At 36.5% G+C, this 19,314-nt stretch overlaps 2 protein-coding genes and 1 pseudogene across 3 annotated transcripts; 2 read left to right on the top strand and 1 right to left on the bottom strand.

The window, feature by feature from the left end:
* The first annotated feature begins 2,804 nt into the window (after positions 1–2,804).
* Positions 2,805–5,075, top strand: LOC121791663. Of its 2 annotated transcripts, XM_042189531.1 has the most exons (4): positions 2,806–3,106; positions 3,188–3,983; positions 4,545–4,692; positions 4,800–5,075. In XM_042189531.1, the coding sequence occupies exons 2-4, from the start codon at positions 3,383–3,385 to the stop codon at positions 4,807–4,809; spliced, it is 759 nt and encodes a 252-aa protein (XP_042045465.1). In that variant the 5' UTR covers positions 2,806–3,106; positions 3,188–3,382; the 3' UTR covers positions 4,810–5,075. The 2 variants fall into 2 exon arrangements, with proteins under 2 accessions (XP_042045464.1, XP_042045465.1); XM_042189530.1 differs by lacking the exon at positions 4,800–5,075 and having other exon boundaries at positions 2,805–3,106; positions 4,545–4,793.
* A 7,382-nt stretch (positions 5,076–12,457) lies between these two features.
* LOC121791661 lies at positions 12,458–13,350 on the bottom strand. The gene is made up of 2 exons (XM_042189529.1): positions 13,223–13,350; positions 12,458–13,094 (listed from the first exon to the last, which is right to left on the bottom strand). The coding sequence occupies exons 1-2, from the start codon at positions 13,348–13,350 to the stop codon at positions 12,458–12,460; spliced, it is 765 nt and encodes a 254-aa protein (XP_042045463.1).
* A 591-nt stretch (positions 13,351–13,941) lies between these two features.
* Positions 13,942–18,045, top strand: LOC121791662 (annotated as a pseudogene).
* Positions 18,046–19,314: the final 1,269 nt, after the last annotated feature.

Raw genomic sequence — 19,314 nt, 5'->3', positions numbered from 1 at the left:
TATCAAATAATGCTCAACAAATAAAATCAAATTTATTCTCTAATTAAATGTGGATTTCATTATATTAATTCTAAATTAATATAATTATACATATTTAATATTAATTCCAAATTTAATATTGTGATGTGGAGTATATATTATCATTTCCAGATGATAACTATGTCCAATTTGTTAATCAAAATTAACGAAATAAATTCAATCTGTATTAATTCTAAATTAATAAATTTGTAAATCAAGTAATAACTCCAAATCATCATCAAGCACATATATTATTTATTATTCCAAATAATAATATTAACAAATTCTTGCTCATTATCCATTAATCCAATTAATAAATTTATCATCTAATCTATATCAATTCCCAACTAATATAAATAGATATTTTAATATTAATTCTAAACTAATATTAAAAGCACATTTAGGGTACTTAATATTAATTCTAAATTAATAGATACCCTAAACTGGCACTATTAATAAATAATAATTTCTTGGCATGGATTTATCGGCGGAAGCATGATTTTCTTTTCCAAACGATTCAAAATTGTTTGAAGTCAAACTCCAAAACCAATTTGCAATTTTCGGTAATATCACAAAATTCTTTTGAAGGAATTGAAATCTAATTTCAATTACGGAACCAGTTCTTAAATTTTGAAATCAAATTCAAAACAGACCAAATACGCAACAGTCATGTTTAATACAATATGATACCCATGTAATCATTACTCCAATTCAAAGATTACAAAATCAAATTGATATACATCCATTAAAGGATTGGAGTCAGCGTACATAAGTAAACAATACACATAATTAATATGTCATAAATTAGGAAACAAAATCCACAAATACGCATTTACATGATTCGGCCTTCGATGTTGTATATACAATTGAAATCAAATTTTAATTCATTAAATTCCAAATTCAAGTTGCAAGATGTTGTATATACAATTGAGATCAAATTTCAATTAATTGAATTCCAAATTCAAGTTCCAATATCCAAAACCACTCATTGAAAATTGACGTAATTGAAATTCAATTTCAACTTTTTTTGTCGTTTCGTTAATTTTGGATTCCAAAATCATTCTTTGAAAAGTGATTGAAATTTCAATTCTAATTTCTCGTCGGCGGCTAAGATTGGATTCCAAAACCAATATTTTAAGCATAGTGGATGAAAACAATTTTCAACCTAATTTCCTTTCGAAATCCAATTTCAAAATTCTGATTTCGAAAATCAATCCACGTATAATTAAATTACAAAATAAATATGAATAAGCCCCGGGCTCTGATACCACTGTTAGGATCGTCGACTGCAACATTAGTTTGATATTGTCCGCTTTGGGTCAAGCCCGCACGGATTTGTTTTTGGGTCACTCCCAAAAGGCCTCAAACTAATTGGGGTTGGACAGGAATTACATACACCTTCCAACTTTCCTCACTCATCCGATGTGGGATAGGTTTGTAACCCAACAAACCTCCCCTCAAACCGAGACCACATCGGGAACGCAGTCGACACGAACATGGGTTGTTCCAGCCCTGGCCCTTGGGTCATCCTGGGCCCGACTCTAACCCGAGTCCTTCATGGCCCGACCCTAACCGGGGCTCATCCAGGCACAACCCATAGCCACCTGGGCTCTGATACCACTGTTAGGAATTCTTGTGTTCATCTAATGAGCGCAGCGGAAATTGCATACAAGAATAACAGATCTAGATTCATAAGCATATTGCAAGTTGAGCATGTAAAACACAACGAAACTAAATCTTACTTGTTGTTGTGTTTTCTTCTACGATTGTGTCCTGCAAGTTGAATCCACTACTATCGAGGTCCACGTGTATTCTGATCCGATGCAGGAACAATTCCTCGGTACAATCGCTCTATAGAGAAAGCTAGGAATTCTCTACAAAGCTTTACGTATTTTCTCTCTAATGTTACGATATTTCTCTTCTCCCACAATGGAGAATAAATAACCATTATATAGACAAAGAGTCATTAGGGTTTCATGATTGTTGGGTTTATGGACTAATTATAATTGTAGCCCAACTATAATTATTTAATCCATATTAATCTAATCTAGCCCATATCCTTTCACCCGGGGCCGCGTTCCCGGTCTGTCGCGCGTTCCCGCGTCCCGGCCTGGGACGGCGTTGCACGATGACGGGCCGCAACTGTGGAGTCCCGGCCCAGCGTTACACGCTCCTCGGGCCGGGCCGCAACCAAATTTTTTTTTTTAATTCAAAAATTTTTTCTATAAATACTACTCCATTTTCATACACATTCAACTTCATATTCAACTTCAAATCTCTTCCTAGAATTCGAAAAAATGCCTTCACGTCAAAGAATATTCGAAGATCAAATGTCCCGATCAGTTTTAAAATTTCTATGTTGTAATTTTGCAGTATTCGATGAAATTAAATTTTCCGTGTTATAAATTTCCAGCATTTTTTATTTTACGAGTTAAATAGGTTGGAGTTGTGAATAGTGTCATTTATTAGTTGCGGCCCGGGCCGCAACCTGCAGGGTTAAAGCAGTTGGGGCCTGGACCGCAACTGTAGAGGAATGATGACGTGGAGGGGACTTGGGGATGGGGTTAATGATGCCCTTATTTGTTCTTTTCTCCTAGATTTTGCTCACCGTAGTCAAGGCATAATTCTTTTGTGGAAAAAGTAAAGTAACATTCCACGAAGAATTATACTACTACAAAATTACGCTAATCTTTGATTTAGATATTTTACTTTAATTTTCAAAGAAATTCTGATACATAAAAAAAAGGTACTAATAAAATCATCAGCGTTATCCAAAAACATCATCGTACAATTCGGTGCGGCCGGTCATAATCCAACAAAAAATTGTCCAACAATTATTGCATTCTCTCTCTCTGCTAGCTTCTTCAGACATGGATTCGCCCCTAATTTATTTCAGCTATGCTGCGGCCCACATGAATTTCTATATATATTTATAATAATGGGAGGAAGGACGAAATGCGGAAAGCTTAATATGGGGGGTGGATAGAAATCTTTCTCGAATCTTCACACCCCCCTTTTTTATTTCCCATTTGTTTTTTTGTTCATCATTTTTTCGAATTCAAGGTTTCTGCGCATTGTTTTCTGACTGGTACGCTTTTGATCTCATGTTACATATTGCATTATTGTTCGATGAAATGTTTGTTGATTTTTTTGTTTATGATTTGATCAGGAGAGATTATATTGATTGATTCGTTTATTCTGAGATTTTTGGGAAAATTTATTCCCAAAATTTCAGAGCCCTAGCTGCACAATTCTGTGTGGTGTGATAATTGGTTTGTTATTTTCATTCTCGATGCGTTTGAGGGTTTGGTTAGAAAGAGAGAATTTGTGATTGATATCATTTTAGTGAGAGGATCGATCATAAATGGAGCACAAAGAGAAAGAATTTGTGATTGATATTGAAAATGGTGATGCTAATGGGAGTAAGGATTCATCCTCTGATTCCACATGGGGGAAGAAGATTTTGAAAAGGATTGGCAGTGGGATTTTGAATTTAAATGGATCTGTTGATGATGAGGCCGGGGTGAAATCGGATGTTGGTACAGAAGAAGAGCTTGATAAAGAGACGACGAAATTGTTGAGTGATAAGGCTCGGGGAGGGGAGGAGGGTGAGGGGGTAGTGCCCCCTGTCGAGAGGGACAATGAGAGGGGAGGAGAGGGGCGGGCTCCCCCTGTTGAGAAGGAGAGACGGAAGGGTGGGAAGGCGAAGAAGGCTGCAAAGCCTCCTCGGCCTCCAAAGGGTCCGACCTTGGATGCTGCGGACATGAGGTTGCTCAAGGAGATATCGAGGCTTGCTATTAAGAAGCGTGAGAGGATGGAACATTTGAAGGCATTGAAGAAGAATAAATCGCCCAAATTGTCATCCCCATCATCTTCGTCGTCGTCGTCATCAGCATGTTCATCTGCTGCAACCATCTCAGCCATGTTCGTCACTATTTTCTTTTTTCTCGTGTTAATCTTACGAGGTATAATCACCATTTTCTCCACACTATCATATTTTACTGACAACTGTTTCTATTGTTTCATTTTTGTTAGGAATTGCATCAAATATATGCGTAGATAATGAAGTCATTCGCATATTGGTGTTTAATAAGTACTAGTATGTGTCAAGAATTGCAAGGAAAATGCAGATTTTGTTAGGATTTTCATTTATGCTTTTGAAGTTTACTTAATTTGTTAAAGTTTGATATGTCATGTGAGGAGAGATGTGTCCTATGATTTCACTCAGTCAAACTTCCAATGTGGATTGCTTTCATAGTCTTTCCCTTTTTTGTTAGGAACCGAATTCATAGCTAGTTTTTTTCTTAACGAAGTAGTATTACTACAATAAAGTGTTAACTGGAACCGAGTAAATGAAATTTATGCACTAAATCGATTGGAGACTATGTTGCTGTCTAAAACAAAGATAATCCATGTCCATGTTAAAGTGATCCTTCCTACGAGTTTGCTCTTCATGAAACACAATTCTTCACTACATATCAAGATTAGAACAATGTCGTTAACCTCAGTATTTTTTTTGTCTGCAGGTCTAAACGCGAGCACCAGTTCGACTTTGATAATCACAGGAGCTCCTCAACCTCAGCCACCACCACAAATGAGAGGCTTGTTGCCTGTTCAGTTCTATAAAACTTTTAAATCTAATGGTGGTGGTACACTGAGTTTCTTACCTCCCAAGTGCGTTTTCTCTTAATATCATGCTTCTTGTCTGCACCCTCGTCCACGAATAAACATTGTTTTTGCTCCTTGTAATTCTCCCTCGATTGCTAACTTTATCGATGCAGGTCTACATAATGTCTGTGTGGTACGAGTCTTAGTCTCAGCTGGCTGGAACAGAACAAAGACGAAGATGAAAATGAGGACAAGCGAGCGTCTCCTGAGAAAATGTAGTTTGGGTTCTTGAAATGGTGGAGATCAGATTCTAACCGAGTGCGCATATTTTCTCTCTAACTCTTTGTAAATGAGAAAGTTGTTTGATTCTCTTGCACTAGTTCAAAGTGTTCTTTGTATCTATATAAGCCAAATACTAATAAATATAACTTCACTTTTCTTTGTTTAAATTTTATGACAACTATATGTGTATAGCTCGAGCCTTGCTTGGCTCACAGTTTGGTTTATGACCAATTTTAATTTTATTTCAAAATATAATTTATTATAACTGGTTTTATAAGAATAATTTAATTATGAAAATAGAATATATTTGAAACACCTAAAATTACTAAAAAGAACAAAGATTAGTTTCGCGGGGGCATATAATATTTCGTTGACTAATTTAATCATTACTCTTCCCTGATTTTATAGCTCAAATTCTAACAGGAACTAGGACAACTGAAACAACAATTTCGTCATCTGATAAATAAGTTTTAAATTGGCGCGCGATTTTGTTTTAATTTTTTGGTACAAATTTTATAATGGCGGTCAAGATTAAGTTCGTGTGTACTAATAGTTTTAAGCAATGTTTTACAAACCCGGACCGGCAAACGAACCGGCAAAGCTACTGGTTCATGGTTCAACCGATCGGACCGGTTAAACCATTTTACTGCTGCAAATATATATAATAAACAAATATATATTAAATTTAGTAAATGATAAAATACAATTAATAATATATTACAAAACATTAAACCTTATAGATAATTAGTTCTATATAAATATAAATTCAGTAAATATAATCAAACAGTATATAAATTGTTAGTTAGTGTATATAAAAAATCTAATATTTCATGTATTAAGTTAATATTAATTCAAAAACGTTTATATGGTAAAATAATATTATAATTAAATACGAATCATTACTTAGTTTAGATAAGAATATTCATTAATATCAATAGTTAGGATATATAAATTAAATATATACTATAAAAATATTTATTTATAGTAAATAATGAACCTTATATGAAAAATAATATTAATGACAAGTAAAGTATCACTAAAATTTAGAGAAGGATAATTATATATATTATAATTAACAATTATATTAAAGAATATAAAATTAAAAAGAATTATTAGTTTATGTAGATAAAAAAATATTTAATGTTTAATGTATAAGAATATTTAATGTTCAAATTATTCAATGAGGCCATTGTGTCGGCTTGTGGTGGAGTGGTAGAAATCTTGTTAATTAGAGGAGAGGTCATGTGCGGTCCAGTTTTAAAAAATTGATTTTAAGCATGTTGAGAAGTGTTAAGTTCATACATGTATTGTAACACCCCTTACTCGGTTAGTTTTAACCGAATAAGTGACGTTACCTTTCGGTACGATAGATAAACAAAACCTGTTTTTTTTTTCTCTCTTTTCTGCAACCACTCACCATACAACACTATCATAAAAGAAACTAAACCTGATAACACAACTGTTTACTACTGTACATAACAAAACAACATTAACCTGTTTCGATAGATATTTATACAACTTCACTAGCAAAAAGAAGGTTATAACCTTACATTTCCAACTAACTACAAACAACCAAAAGTTAGCCTAAGCATGCCACGTGAGAACTCCAACTTTACCAGCAAAAAGGGAGGGTAGTGACTTGACACGTGCTGCTGCCAACTAGCGAGCTCACTCGTTTCTATACTCTGCAAGATGGAGAAGAAAGGGGGGGTGAGCTTCGAAAAGCTCGTAGTGTAATCGCATTCCAGAATAAAACCTCTAAAACTTCAATCTATATCACTACCACAAGTAAACACTTTATTACCTGGAATGTCGTACAACACATATTCAATTTACATCGGCATCAATATACAAATTTAAAACAATATTACCAAATATTATCCTTACTAAAAGTTTGAATCAGTTAAGATCACATATATCACTTGCAAATAATCAACACATTCATCCTGTACAACAACATGATATAAACAAAAGATCCTGTCAGCAGTCACTTTCCTTCGTCAACATAATTATACTATAAGAAACATAACTATTTAAAGAATTCAAAGCACAACCATATTATTTCAAAAATAGAAAGTCACATTCAGCCCCAAGTTATGCTTAGTGATGAACACGGGTACACGGACACTATCTGTAGCCCTATGAGGGCGTCTATCATGTAAGTCCGTATCGGACACTGTAATCTTCCAAATGGCCTATGCAAGACAACTGTCATATATTACCCATATAGGGTACATTTCAACAATCGATATATCATATAGATCATCGCTTCGGTTGTCCAGAAGACGAGTGATCAACATGTGTGCAGTACTGCTGTCCTATGGCATGCCAACTATACCCTGTGGTTCACTCAAGCAATGGGCACAACGCAACTATTTCACATCAACTTTCACATTATTCAACACATATAGCTATTTACATCACTTGGAAGTATACAAAATCCACACAATCATTTTTAAGTTCTATGGCATAAGCATACGAATCACACAACCAAATAGTAACATTTATCGAAGTTAAAGGAATTAAATTCTAGAACACGCGTACACTACCTGTACACGTAAAAAAAACGCTATTACTGGCTTAGTCAACCAGGGAGGTGCTCCTTTCCCTTATTGCTTGTGCTTGCACCGTGTTCACCTAGGTTTAAAATAGCCACATATACACTTCATAAATAAACACTTAAAGCACAAATATGTAAGCCAAAATATCACATCTATCTATCTCCCTTTTAGCATAAAAACCTTTATTCTCAACTTTTAAAGCTTTAGAAAAATATTGACTGCATTACATCAACTTCATATAATAAACTGACTTAGCTCGGAGATAACTAGGGGTCGAGCCCTACACCAAAATAAACCTCTAGATGTCTATTTTAATTACAAAAAAGGTTTTCCTCAAAATTCCAAGGAATTAGGGAGTTATGAACGTTTTACTACAGCCTGCCAGTTTGTGACAGATTCTGGCGACGGTTTAGCATGAATTTTTAAAAATATCAAACGTTGACGAAACGATCTGAAATTTTGCAGAAATCATCCCAAGACCTGATAGTATGCATAAAAAATTTTAGAACATAAATTCTAACATGTTAAAGGGGCCGAAACTGATCAGTACAGTAGCCTCAGAACAGTCTACAAACAAGCTATTTCTCCAACAAAAGAACTCCCAAAACAAATCAGATTTTTCCTATCACTTTCATGCTTAAATATTATATCCTACTTCCAATTGCATAGTTCAATAGCCAAATTACACCAAAGCATCAAACAACAAAATTCCCAAATCTATGAACCCTAATTTTCGACCAAACAACAAGATTCACATCAAAATAACATCACTACTATACTTAGAAATATGATTGAAGAGGTTATGGAGGAAGCTAACCTCTAAATTCAACAATTTTCCAAAGATTAGTGGAAGTGGGTTTGCAACCTAAGCTCCAAAATTGAGGGGAAGAATGGGGAATTGAGAGCTTGGACTGATGGAGTGTATTACATGTTTCACGGTGGAGCGGCCGGAGGATTCGCGGTAGCTGATCGGAGGGAGTAGAGGGCTATTGAAAATTTACACAGAGATGAAGTTGGCATGGGCAGATGGAGAACGAAAAAAAAGAGAGGGAGAAGAAAGAAGAGGATGGGTATTATTTTTCCTATTTTCCTTTCCTTATTTTTTTCCTAATTCTCCACATGACACGTTTTTTTCCTACTAACTTACTCATCAACTTCATATTCTTTTTCTTTCTTCTTTTTCTTTATTTCATTCTTTTTCCTAAATTTCCAAAAAAAAATCCTATATTTATCTCTTCTATTTCTAACAAAAACATATGCAAATAAAACCACTAACTAAACTATAAATTCTAATCTCTAATTCCTAATTCTTCTAAGGTTGGGATATTACATGTATCACCAGTCACTACTAATAGAAACATGACTAAAGTCTAATTTTGGTCCTTTGCATTTGCCCTAAAATTCTTTTTGGTCTCGTACATTAAGTTTGTAACATTTTGGTCCCTATCATATTGTTTTGGTATATTTTGGTCCCAAACAAGGTCACAAACTTAATGTATGGAACCCAAAAAGAATTTTATGAAAAATATACGGGACCAAAATTGGACTTTAGTCCTAGATTTAAGTAAGTTATTAGATTGATCAAACATTTTTACTGTTAATTTTAACAAAAACTGGTTATTTGGACCAAAAGAATATGTTTGAGACCAAAAGGTACCAATACAATATGTTATGGACTAAAAGGTCAAAAATTTAATGTATGAGACCAAAAAGAATTTTAGGGCAAATGTAAGGGACCAAAATTAGACTTTAGTCTAAAAACATAAAAAAAAAGTTTTTTTCAACATTTTTGCCTGTATAACATATTTGTTCTTTAGTGGAAAATTGCAAAATAGAATAAGAATATTTATAATAGCTGTCATGATATTATATCTTTTTTTTGGCGATTTCCATCTGGCTATCAATTGTACATCAACGGTGAGATAAAAAATGGATCACAGAAGGGAGTAAATTAGTTGCCTTTTAAGGCTAGCATTTTTTTGAAATAATATGAAATGATCTTAACATTGATCACGCCAATATTCATACAATATTCAATTACTCTTTGAAATATTCAAATATTAACAAAAGAAATCAATCACAATACCATCCATACAAGAATGTTTAATGTGAATTACTATATGCATTTTTAAGTGCGTATGTCATAAGTATTATATTTATCCGTAATTAATTATCACAAATTTGAATAAATGTAAAGAAAAGTAGATGAATGTAATTAGCAAACCGTGAATTTTATTTTTGTAAGTATATTAACCCATTCATTCATGATTAATTATTATGAGTTGACTCAACTCAAATTTTAAGAAATGTGATAAAAAGTAGATAGAAAAAGTTAGTAAAATGCAATTCTAACTTCTACTATATATGAAGAATATTAATTTTATAATAAAATGTGAGTATAATGGTTAGCAGAATTTGAGATCTATTATCAAAATAGTAAAAAGTAAATGAGACCACTAATTGTGTACTAAAGAAAAAGGAAACTCATGTCAATTAATTAAAGTTAACCAATCATTAGCTAATGGAGTAGTGATAAAATATAAGTTGAATGAGTTAGTAAAATGCGTGATACATTACAAAAATAGTATTCCCCTCATCCCAACTAAGCTAAGTCGTAATTTATTTTCATAATATTCCAACTAAGGTGACTCATTTTTTTAACAAAAAATAAAAATATCAAATTACTCTTACTTTATCTCATTTCATACTTACACTTTCATTTCTCTCGTGGACTACTTTACTTTCTATTTTATTTTGACTTTTTTTAACTCATTTAACACAATTTCTTAATATCAAAAAAATGTCTAAATTTAATTGGGACAGGGAAATAAAAAGTAATTGTAAACGAATAAAAACTTTTTTTAACTCCTTTAACATAATTTCTTAATATAAAAAAAATGTCTGAATTTAATTGGGACAGGGGAAATAAAAAGTACTCCCTCCGTCCCAGTTTAAGAGTCACTTTTAGAATTTTCCATATTTGGACATACAATTTTACCCCATTCTTCATCAAAATTACATCAAAATGCCATTATCAATATTAAAATAAACCAAAACAAAAACCCCACATTTAATTAACCCCAACCCCCCCAACCCACCCAACCCTTACATTATTCGACTTTCCCCACTCTCTCTCCACTCTCCCGATTGTCTTCTTCGAATTCGGGCGAACCCTAATCGGCGCCTCTGATTTTTCGCCGCTCTAAACCCGCCGTTACTCCATCACCGTTGCCTTATCATGGCTGATGATTGGGTTGCAATGCCGGAGGCGCAGCCAGAAACCCTAATCGTCCCTGACACTCCACCGGAAGTCCTTGACCGGTGGGAAAGCGAACGAGCGGTCGATTGGTACCACCGATCGGGAAAGCGACCACCGTTTGCTGGCGTTGATGGGTCTGAAACACCTCCATCATCTGAGGTCGTCCGAGAATCTGAATTTCCTCCATCGGTTGGGGTATTCGACGGATATGAAACCCAACCACCGTCCCACCCCTTTGCGGACTCCGAAGCTCAACCACCGTCTTCATCAAAGGTGGAGTACACCGAGAATGAGAAAGCTATGTTGTTGATCTTGTTGCCTAGCATGAAAGATTTCCTCTAATCTGTGCGTTTTTACTCTGAGGTAAGCCACCCCCTGTATAGGGTTTGGAGGCTGTTTGTATGGAATTGATTGAGGAATGTTGCTGCATTGGCTATGTTGGAGGTTCTGACTTTATGTGGCGGTTTGGAGGCTTTGATTCTATGTGATTGGTCATTTATGATGAAATTTTCTGAGATATGCATGCTATTATGTGTATACATTGTCTTGGTTGGATGATTAAGCTTAGAGCCACCCCTTTATGGTTTGGAGGCTCTGATTGTGTGTGACTTGACCTCTGTGATGAAAATTTTCTGAGAGATGCATGCTATGCTGTCTATACACTGCCTTGGTTGGATAATTTTGCTTATAGCCACCCCTTTATGGTTTGGAGGCTCTGATTTTGTGTCATTTGGCCTCTGTGATGAAAATTCTCTGAGATATGCATGCTATTATGTGTATACATTGTCTTGGTTGGATGATTATGCTTAGAGCCACCCCTTTATGGTTTGGAGGCTCTGATTTTGTGTCATTTGTCCCTTGTGCTGGTTTTTGAACAAAAAACACACACTTACACCAATTACACCTGCAATTCATACATACTACAGCTTATAATGCAGCCTATATACCCTTAACACAAAAATAAAGGCTACAAAACCAAAAAAGAAGTTTACGTCCTAAACACCAACCTAGTTTGATGCTTATACTGTAAACCCCCATGACCAATTGCCCTAGCTACTACCCCAACACATTGCTTAGATGTCCTATTTCATATGATCCACCCACATCATTATGAGGTAGTAGAAGATACTCCAAGCTGTCCCTAATCAGATTCTCTTCAACCTCAAGTGAGGTAGGCAGCCCTACTGTCCTACTCAACCTATCTTTGTTCAAGTGGGGTATTTTGTAGTTGTTGCCCCTATGGACTTCTAGGATCTTGGTTAAACAGCTTTGCAATGTTAGGAAAACCTTATTCAGAGTTTGTGGTGTGAGTTTCTCAAAAGATCTCCAAACATTTGCCAACAATTCATCTATATTGGTGGCTAGTTTGTCATCTTGCAGAGACTGAATGGCCCTAAAAAAGCCAAGGTCTAGTACATTTGTATCTGGGGAGTTGGCTGGTTGGCTAACTAGATGGAATTTAAAACAATCTGTACTTGCAATAGCCTCAAATTGTAAGTCAGAGGATTTCAAGTTTGACATTATCTTGTTGGATGTATATCTCCGTGTTTGCGTTGGCTGGCCACTTTGCCTTGATTGTTGGTATAATCTGAGCATGAATTGTGATTGAATGCTTAGTTGCCTAAGTGATGACATTAATAATGTCTGATAGTAATGTGAAACACATAAATGTACATACCTGATTAAGAAGGCATTCTCTCATGGCTTCTTTGTTAACTGATGGGATTGGCTATGTCTCTAGTGTCCCTCTTGGCCTATTCTTTGACTTCCTTTTGGCTGGCACTTGTTGTGTGAATGGAAATATGCCTATTTTACCATTAAAGATGGGCTGCCCATCACTGGCAAACATTGGCCTACTGACAGCACACATGAACATCACTTTAGTGATGAATCTTTTTGACTTACAAGACCTGTAAGGCTCATCCTCCTCCGGCAACAGGTAGTATCTGTCTGAAGTCTTTGTCATGTAGAACCACTTCTCATCAATGTGAACAATGTTGTGCATTGCATGATAGAGAAGCTTTCCTTCAAATATGGTTGGCAGAATATGACTAAGACTCCATCTCATTCTTGAAATTTTGTTCACATCAGTAAGTGCAGGCTTGATGGCATTTGTATGTGGTCTGATTTTGTTTCCCTTCACCCATCTGCCAGCTGTGGACTTGCTAACTTCCATTTTAATAGCAAGTTTTCTGATGGAGGATCTCTCAAGCATAGACAAGTGTCTAAACTTGTCTTCATCAAGATTTACTTTACCTTTTTTCTTAGTATAACCTGATGCTTTGCCTTTCATGACAACAGGTTGGCCTTGTTCAATTTGATGAGTGGCTATCCTCCACAAGCGGCTGGCTGTCCTTGGATGCGCTCTGAATTTTGTTGCAGGTTCTATGAGTGAACCACGTGGAAGTGCTCCAGCACGGCATTGCTATTGAAGGAACTGCACAATAAGGTTTTTCTCTTGGCTGCTCAAACTTAGAGAGGCCCTTGGCCAAACTCTGCCTCTTGTGGAGGCTCTGCCTCTGGAAACTGCATAGGCTCTGGAAACTCCTCTGGCTCTTGAAACTGATCCTCTTCGAACAGCTCCTGCTCCATCTCTTCATCCATCTCTTGGTCCATCTCCATTGCCCAATGATGAAAATTTTCTGAGGGTAAATTAGCTATAAATATGTTTGCTTTCTTTTTTGGTAGGTGGAATAGAACAGTTTGATAGTAATGGTGGAGTGAATGTATTTATAGGTTTAGCATTAGCATTTGTGGTTTCCATCCATTGTTGTACTGCATTCCCTCCATTGTTGTACTGCATTCCCTCCAAATTTTTTGGAGCTTGAATTAATGAAATCAAAATTCATTTTGTTTGAATCGAGTGTTGGCCGGATGGCCTTTTTGGGTTTTAAGCTTTATTAATTTTGGTTGTTAGTAAATGATTAATCATAATGAACATTACTTTACCTTAAGTTTATTTAATTTAATGAATTTGTCTTACAAGTCAACAATAAACATCTTTTAAATCCAAAAAGTCAAAAGAGACCCACCTTCCACCAACTCACCTCATTTATTACATATTCTACCATCTCACTTCATTTATTACACCAACCAACTCTTCCTTAAAACCCGAGCTATAACTAAAAGTGACTCCAAATGTGGGACGGAGGAAGTAATTGTAAACGAATAAAAACAAAACAAGTGAGAGGAAATAAATCATACAAGCCCACTATGTGCGCGTGTATGTCTGTGTTCTTGGCCTGCAGATTTTTAAACATAATTCGCAGGCCTTAGAGAATTGAGCGATTGGTTAATTTTGGGCTTGGGCCCAATAATTGAAATAGTCGGTTAGTTTGTTGGCTACCCCTGTTTCAGTATAAGTTCGTATCCACAAACCCTAATTACACTCACCTTCTCTCTAGGGTTTTCCATCTTTAGGATCTGGAGATTAGCTTTCGATTTTTCTCAATTCGACCGTCAATCGTGTCGACGTCGGATTAGAGAGGTAGATGGGACGGAGAGAAAGAGGAAGGTGAGTCTATTCGACGTTGTGGACGAGACCGCCGTGCCGGGGAAATTTCCCAGGGCAACGGCAGCGACAGAATGGCCGCGGCGGCGCTGCCCTCCACGATAAATAAATGGAACTCGAAGCCTTATTCGCAGAGATATTATGAGATTTTGGAGAAAAGGAAGACTCTGCCCGTGTGGCACCAAAAGGATGAGTTTTTGCAGGTTCTTAGAGCTAATCAGACGCTTATCCTTGTGGGTGAAACCGGTAGTGGTAAAACGACTCAGGTTGGTGTTCATGCGCTCGACTTAATTAATTTGTTATTATGCAGTCGGCACAGCCGTTAAGAATACATTTCTGTGTTTTTATTTTTTTATATTGACTAGCTAGGCTTTGCTATTGCATTCACCTTTAATGTTGAACAGATGATTTGCATTTCCATGTTACGAAGTTTTGAGTTTTGATTGCATTACTTATTAATTTCTCGATTTAATGCTGTCAATTGAAAGGTTATTTTATTCAATGAATATCTAGCTAGAAAGCTAAATTTTGATTTGTACTTTTACAGATTCCTCAGTTTGTGCTGGATGCCATAGAGCTAGAGTCAGCTGATAAGCGCAAAAAGTACATGGTCGGATGTACTCAGCCTCGGAGGGTGGCTGCTGTATGTCTGTTTCAAGGAGAGTTGCTGAAGAGATGGATGTGGCTATTGGCGAAGAAGTAGGTTATAGCATTCGTTTCGAGGATTGCAGCAGTGCTCGAACTGTTTTGAAGTATGCATACTCTTTCATCATCAGTTGGAAATTTCTGGAGTTTGTTTTCTGTGTAATAGATCCATACTTATGTTTTTCTGACACTGCAGGTACTTGACAGATGGTATGCTTTTGAGAGAAGCCATGACCGACCCACTCCTAGAGAGATACAAAGTGATAATTCTTGATGAGGCCCATGAGAGGACTTTGGCAACGGATGTTTTATTTGGGCTTCTCAAGGAGGTGTTGAAAAATAGGGCTGACCTTAAACTATTGTCATGAGTGCTACTCTTGAGGCGGAGAAGTTTCAAGGTTACTTCTTTGGTGCACCACTAATGAAAGTTCCTGGGAGGCTCCACCCTGTAGAGATTTTCTATACCAGGAGCCTGAGAGAGATTACCTTGAAGCAGCTATAAAGACTGTGTGTCAGATACACTTGTGTGAACCTCCTGGTGACATTCTTGTCTTCTTACTGGTGAAGAAGAAATTGAAGATGCTTGTAAGAAAATTGGGAAGGAAATAGCCAATAATGGGGATCAAGTTGGACCGGTGAAAATAGTCCCTTTGTACTCTACACTTCCTCCGCAATGCAGCAGAAGATTTTTGAAGCTGCTCCACCACCGGCAAGGGAAGGTGGCCCCGCTGGAGAAAGATTGTTATTTCTACCAATATTGCTGAAACATCTCTTACAATTGATGGCATAGTTTATGTCATAGACCCTGGGTTTGCAAAACAAAAGTTTATAATCCTCGAATTCGTGTTGAATCTTCTTGGTCTCTCCTATATCAAAGGCTAGTGCCCATCAACGATCTGGACGTGCTGGAAGAACACAGCCTGGCAAGTGCTTTAGACTGTACACAGAAAGGAGTTTTCATAACGACCTTGTACCGCAGACGTATCCTGAGATATTAAGGTCAAATCTTGCAAATACCGTTTTGACTTTGAAAAAGTTGGGAATAGATGATCTGGTCCATTTTGATTTTATGGACCCGCCAGCTCCTGAGACACTTATGAGAGCATTGGAGGTCTTGAATTACTTGGGAGCCCTTGATGATGATGGGAACCTGACCAAGTTGGGTGAGATAATGAGTGAGTTTCCATTGGATCCTCAGATGTCAAAGATGCTGGTTGTTAGTTCAGAATTCAATTGTTCAAATGAGATCCTTTCAGTATCTTCAATGCTTTCAGGTATGCTTTTACGTTTTTCTTCTTTTCGTCGTCTACGTTGTCGCATATCTACAAGAGTAGATTGTTTGTCTGGCGTACTTCACTCTGTGTGAAGTTCATGCTTAAGTGGTCTTGCGCACACAGATTGCCTTTTGTCTGTTGCAACTTCAGATATTGATTTCATACACAACTGCTGAAGCATTTGTGTATGTTATTGATATCTGGGTGTCTGTTTAGGTTGTCATCAGCATCCCTTGTCTGGGTCTCATGCCTCCTTGGCATGTTACCAAGGATTTCTAAGCAAGTGCTGATGCAGATAGTTTGCAGTTACTCAGTATTCTCTCATCAAGCAAATGGTGTCGTCTCGCCTGTATACATCTGACTCCGTGGGCCTCCTCTGTGATAACCAATTTTTTCTCTAGTACCCATTGCTTCGTCCGGCCTAGGGATGCTCAAAAAGCTGCTGATGAAGCAAAAGCTCGTTTTGGTCACATTGATGGAGATCATCTCACGCTGTTGAATGTGTATCACGCTTACAAACAAAATAGTAAGTAATATCCTCAGCATCTCTCATTTCTCCCTTTATAATTGAGTATATGGATGCTAATGTTTGCCTGTAACCTTCAACGATTTCAGAGGAAGATCCACAATGGTGCTACGAGAACTTTGTCAATCATAGGGCTCTTAAATCAGCGGACAATGTTAGACAGCAGCTGGCTAGGATCATGCCAGATTCAATTTGAAGCTCTGTAGCACAGATTTTAACAGCCGTGACTACTATGACAATATCAGGAAGGCTATGCTTGCTGGATACTTCATGCAGGTCGCCCATTTAGAGCGCACCGCCACTATCTTACTGTGAAAGACAACCAAGTATGTCATTGCTACGATTATGTTTCATCATATTCCATAGTCGTATCGCTTTATCAATGTTAATGAATTGTTTTGTCTTGGCAGGTTGTTCACTTGCACCCTTCAAATTGCCTGGATCATAAACCTGAGTGGGTTATATATAATGAATATGTTCTCACAAGCAGGAATTTCATTCGTACCGTGACAGATATTCGTGGTGAAATGGTTAGTTTTGGGTCCCACATGACATGAAACTTGTCTGTTTAGAGTGTTGTGTAATGCTTCAATATCTCCATGTCTCTTTGTTCTACACCGACTCATGCTGTTGAATCTGTAGATAGTTTACTGTGCGCAAATATATGCTGTCATTGTCTCTTTGGTTGCATAGTACTATCATAGTATTTGCTATAAGTTGCTTGCATGTCACTGTCTCAAACTAGATTTGCTATATGGAAAATACATGGTTAATTTCATGCTCCTTTTCCTTGACATTATTTTTGTGGTTGGGTTGTATTTTTCATGTTTGATTATCTAACTGGATGCATAGCTTACCTGTTTTCCATTTCTATATGCACGAATCCTGATCGGACATGTTCCTGTTGGTGGTTGATTTACAACTTGTAACTACTTATCATCATATGCTCCCTTCGTCTCATAGAAATAGCGAATTTTCCTTTTTCGCCCGTCCATACAAATAGTCCATATTCATTTAAGACAACTTTTTCTCCATTGCTTTTACCTTATCATTTATGGGTCCCACTATCTACTACATTATTTCAACTACTTTTTCTCATTCTCTCTTACTTTACCAATTACGCATTGAACCCGTACCATCCCAATTAGCCTATTTCTATAGGACTGAGGGTAAGATTTGTCGTGGGTGTTAACTGTTCCAATTGTTGTTGCGAACTGCAGATAATTCCTCTCCTGCATGTTGTCATGAATTATGCTTCAGTTTTTAGTCTCTTGCTGGATTATCTTGATTTAATTTTAACCTCTGTCAAATGTTGCAGGTTGGTTGACATTGCACCGCAATTACTATGATCTCTCAAACTTCCCAACTGAGAGCAAAGCGGCAGCTGGAAAAACTGTATAAGAAGAGGGAGAATGCAAAGGATGAAAGTCGAAGTAAGAATGAAGAGAAGTCCACTTAGCTCTGATGAGAGCGAATGGAGGAGAGCATTATAGATGTGAGCTTCAATTGTTTTTAAGATTGAAGAAACCTTAAAATATATCTTGTTTGTATGGATATGCTGGAATTTATACCTCCTGTGGTAAAAGAGTTGTAATGCTTTATAATTGGTGAACCTTGGAGCAGTTTAAAAGTTATGGGACTAGTATCATTATATGCATGTCTCCTTTGGTTGCATTGTATAGTTCATTTTTTAAAAATACTTGTAGTATGTAATAGTGAGAGTTGGAGTGATATTTTTAGATAGCTAGTTGGAAGAACTAAAATCCAAAAATCACTAAATGACTACTTAGATGTTGGAAAAAAAACCAAAAATGATTTCTGCATTTCATATCACACTTGTTGGAAGAGAAATGATGAGAAATCAAGAATGATAGCTACTTCATTACATATCTAAATATAAATGTGTGGTTGTTGAAATATATGTCATATGAACATCACATCTCTTCTCCCTCTCTAAGCTAGATCCCTCGTACTCTCACATAGCTACTTTAGGAGCATCATCTCCTCAATTCTTGAAACTCCGAAAATTTGCCGGTGCCTATTGGGTTTGCGGTACTTTGCCAATCCGTGAGCACTAATCGGGCGTAATTTGTCTTGCAACTGCTAGATAAAATTTGGAAAATTCTCGAGTTGTTTTCGGGCGATATTCTAACTATTATAGCCGAAGAGTAAAACAAATAGAAATAGAAATTACAATGAAAACAGTAACACAACCAAACTAACTATAGGTCAAGTTGAGGAAAGTCCTATTTCTGCAAAAAATTATTCTTTGGCTATTGCTCACAGATTGGTGTAGTGTCTTCAAAGATAAAACGACTTCGTCCTAGTGTATAAAAAGCATCTCAGACGCACTAGGTACATGAGAACTTCAAAATTTCGAAGAATGAGGAAATGATGACCTAAAATAGCTATACCAGAGTATGAGGTATCTAAGATTAAAGAGGGAGAATGGATGTTGTGTCGGAGGATCTAGTTAGGCGGGAGAAGAGATGTTGTGATGTTGATGTGATATCTCCACCCTCCGCACATATTTCTTCTCTATCAAGTTGCTATCCAAATTGATCTTTTATAATGTTGGATTTACTTGTTTAGTAGCTATCCAAAATAACCATTCCAACATAAGTATCATG

The sequence above is a fragment of the Salvia splendens genome, unplaced genomic scaffold, assembly GCF_004379255.2.
Source record: "Salvia splendens isolate huo1 unplaced genomic scaffold, SspV2 ctg869, whole genome shotgun sequence".
Lineage (NCBI taxonomy): Eukaryota > Viridiplantae > Streptophyta > Magnoliopsida > Lamiales > Lamiaceae > Salvia > Salvia splendens.
Note: the sequence above shows the minus strand (reverse complement) of the source record. Positions and strands in the feature narration are given on the sequence as shown.

What these genes read in the sequence shown, in the direction of transcription:
- LOC121791663 (XM_042189530.1), top strand. Translation starts at nt 3,383, where the DNA reads ATGGAGCACAAAGAGAAAGAATTTGTGATTGATATTGAAAATGGTGAT. An exon ending in TCTCGTGTTAATCTTACGAG is followed by an intron (nt 3,984 to 4,544) that starts GTATAATCACCA and finishes TTTTGTCTGCAG; the next exon opens with GTCTAAACGCGAGCACCAGT.
- LOC121791661 (XM_042189529.1), bottom strand. Translation starts at nt 13,350, where the DNA reads ATGGAGATGGACCAAGAGATGGATGAAGAGATGGAGCAGGAGCTGTTC. An exon ending in GAGCCTCCACAAGAGGCAGA is followed by an intron (nt 13,095 to 13,222) that starts GTTTGGCCAAGG and finishes AACAAAATTCAG; the next exon opens with AGCGCATCCAAGGACAGCCA.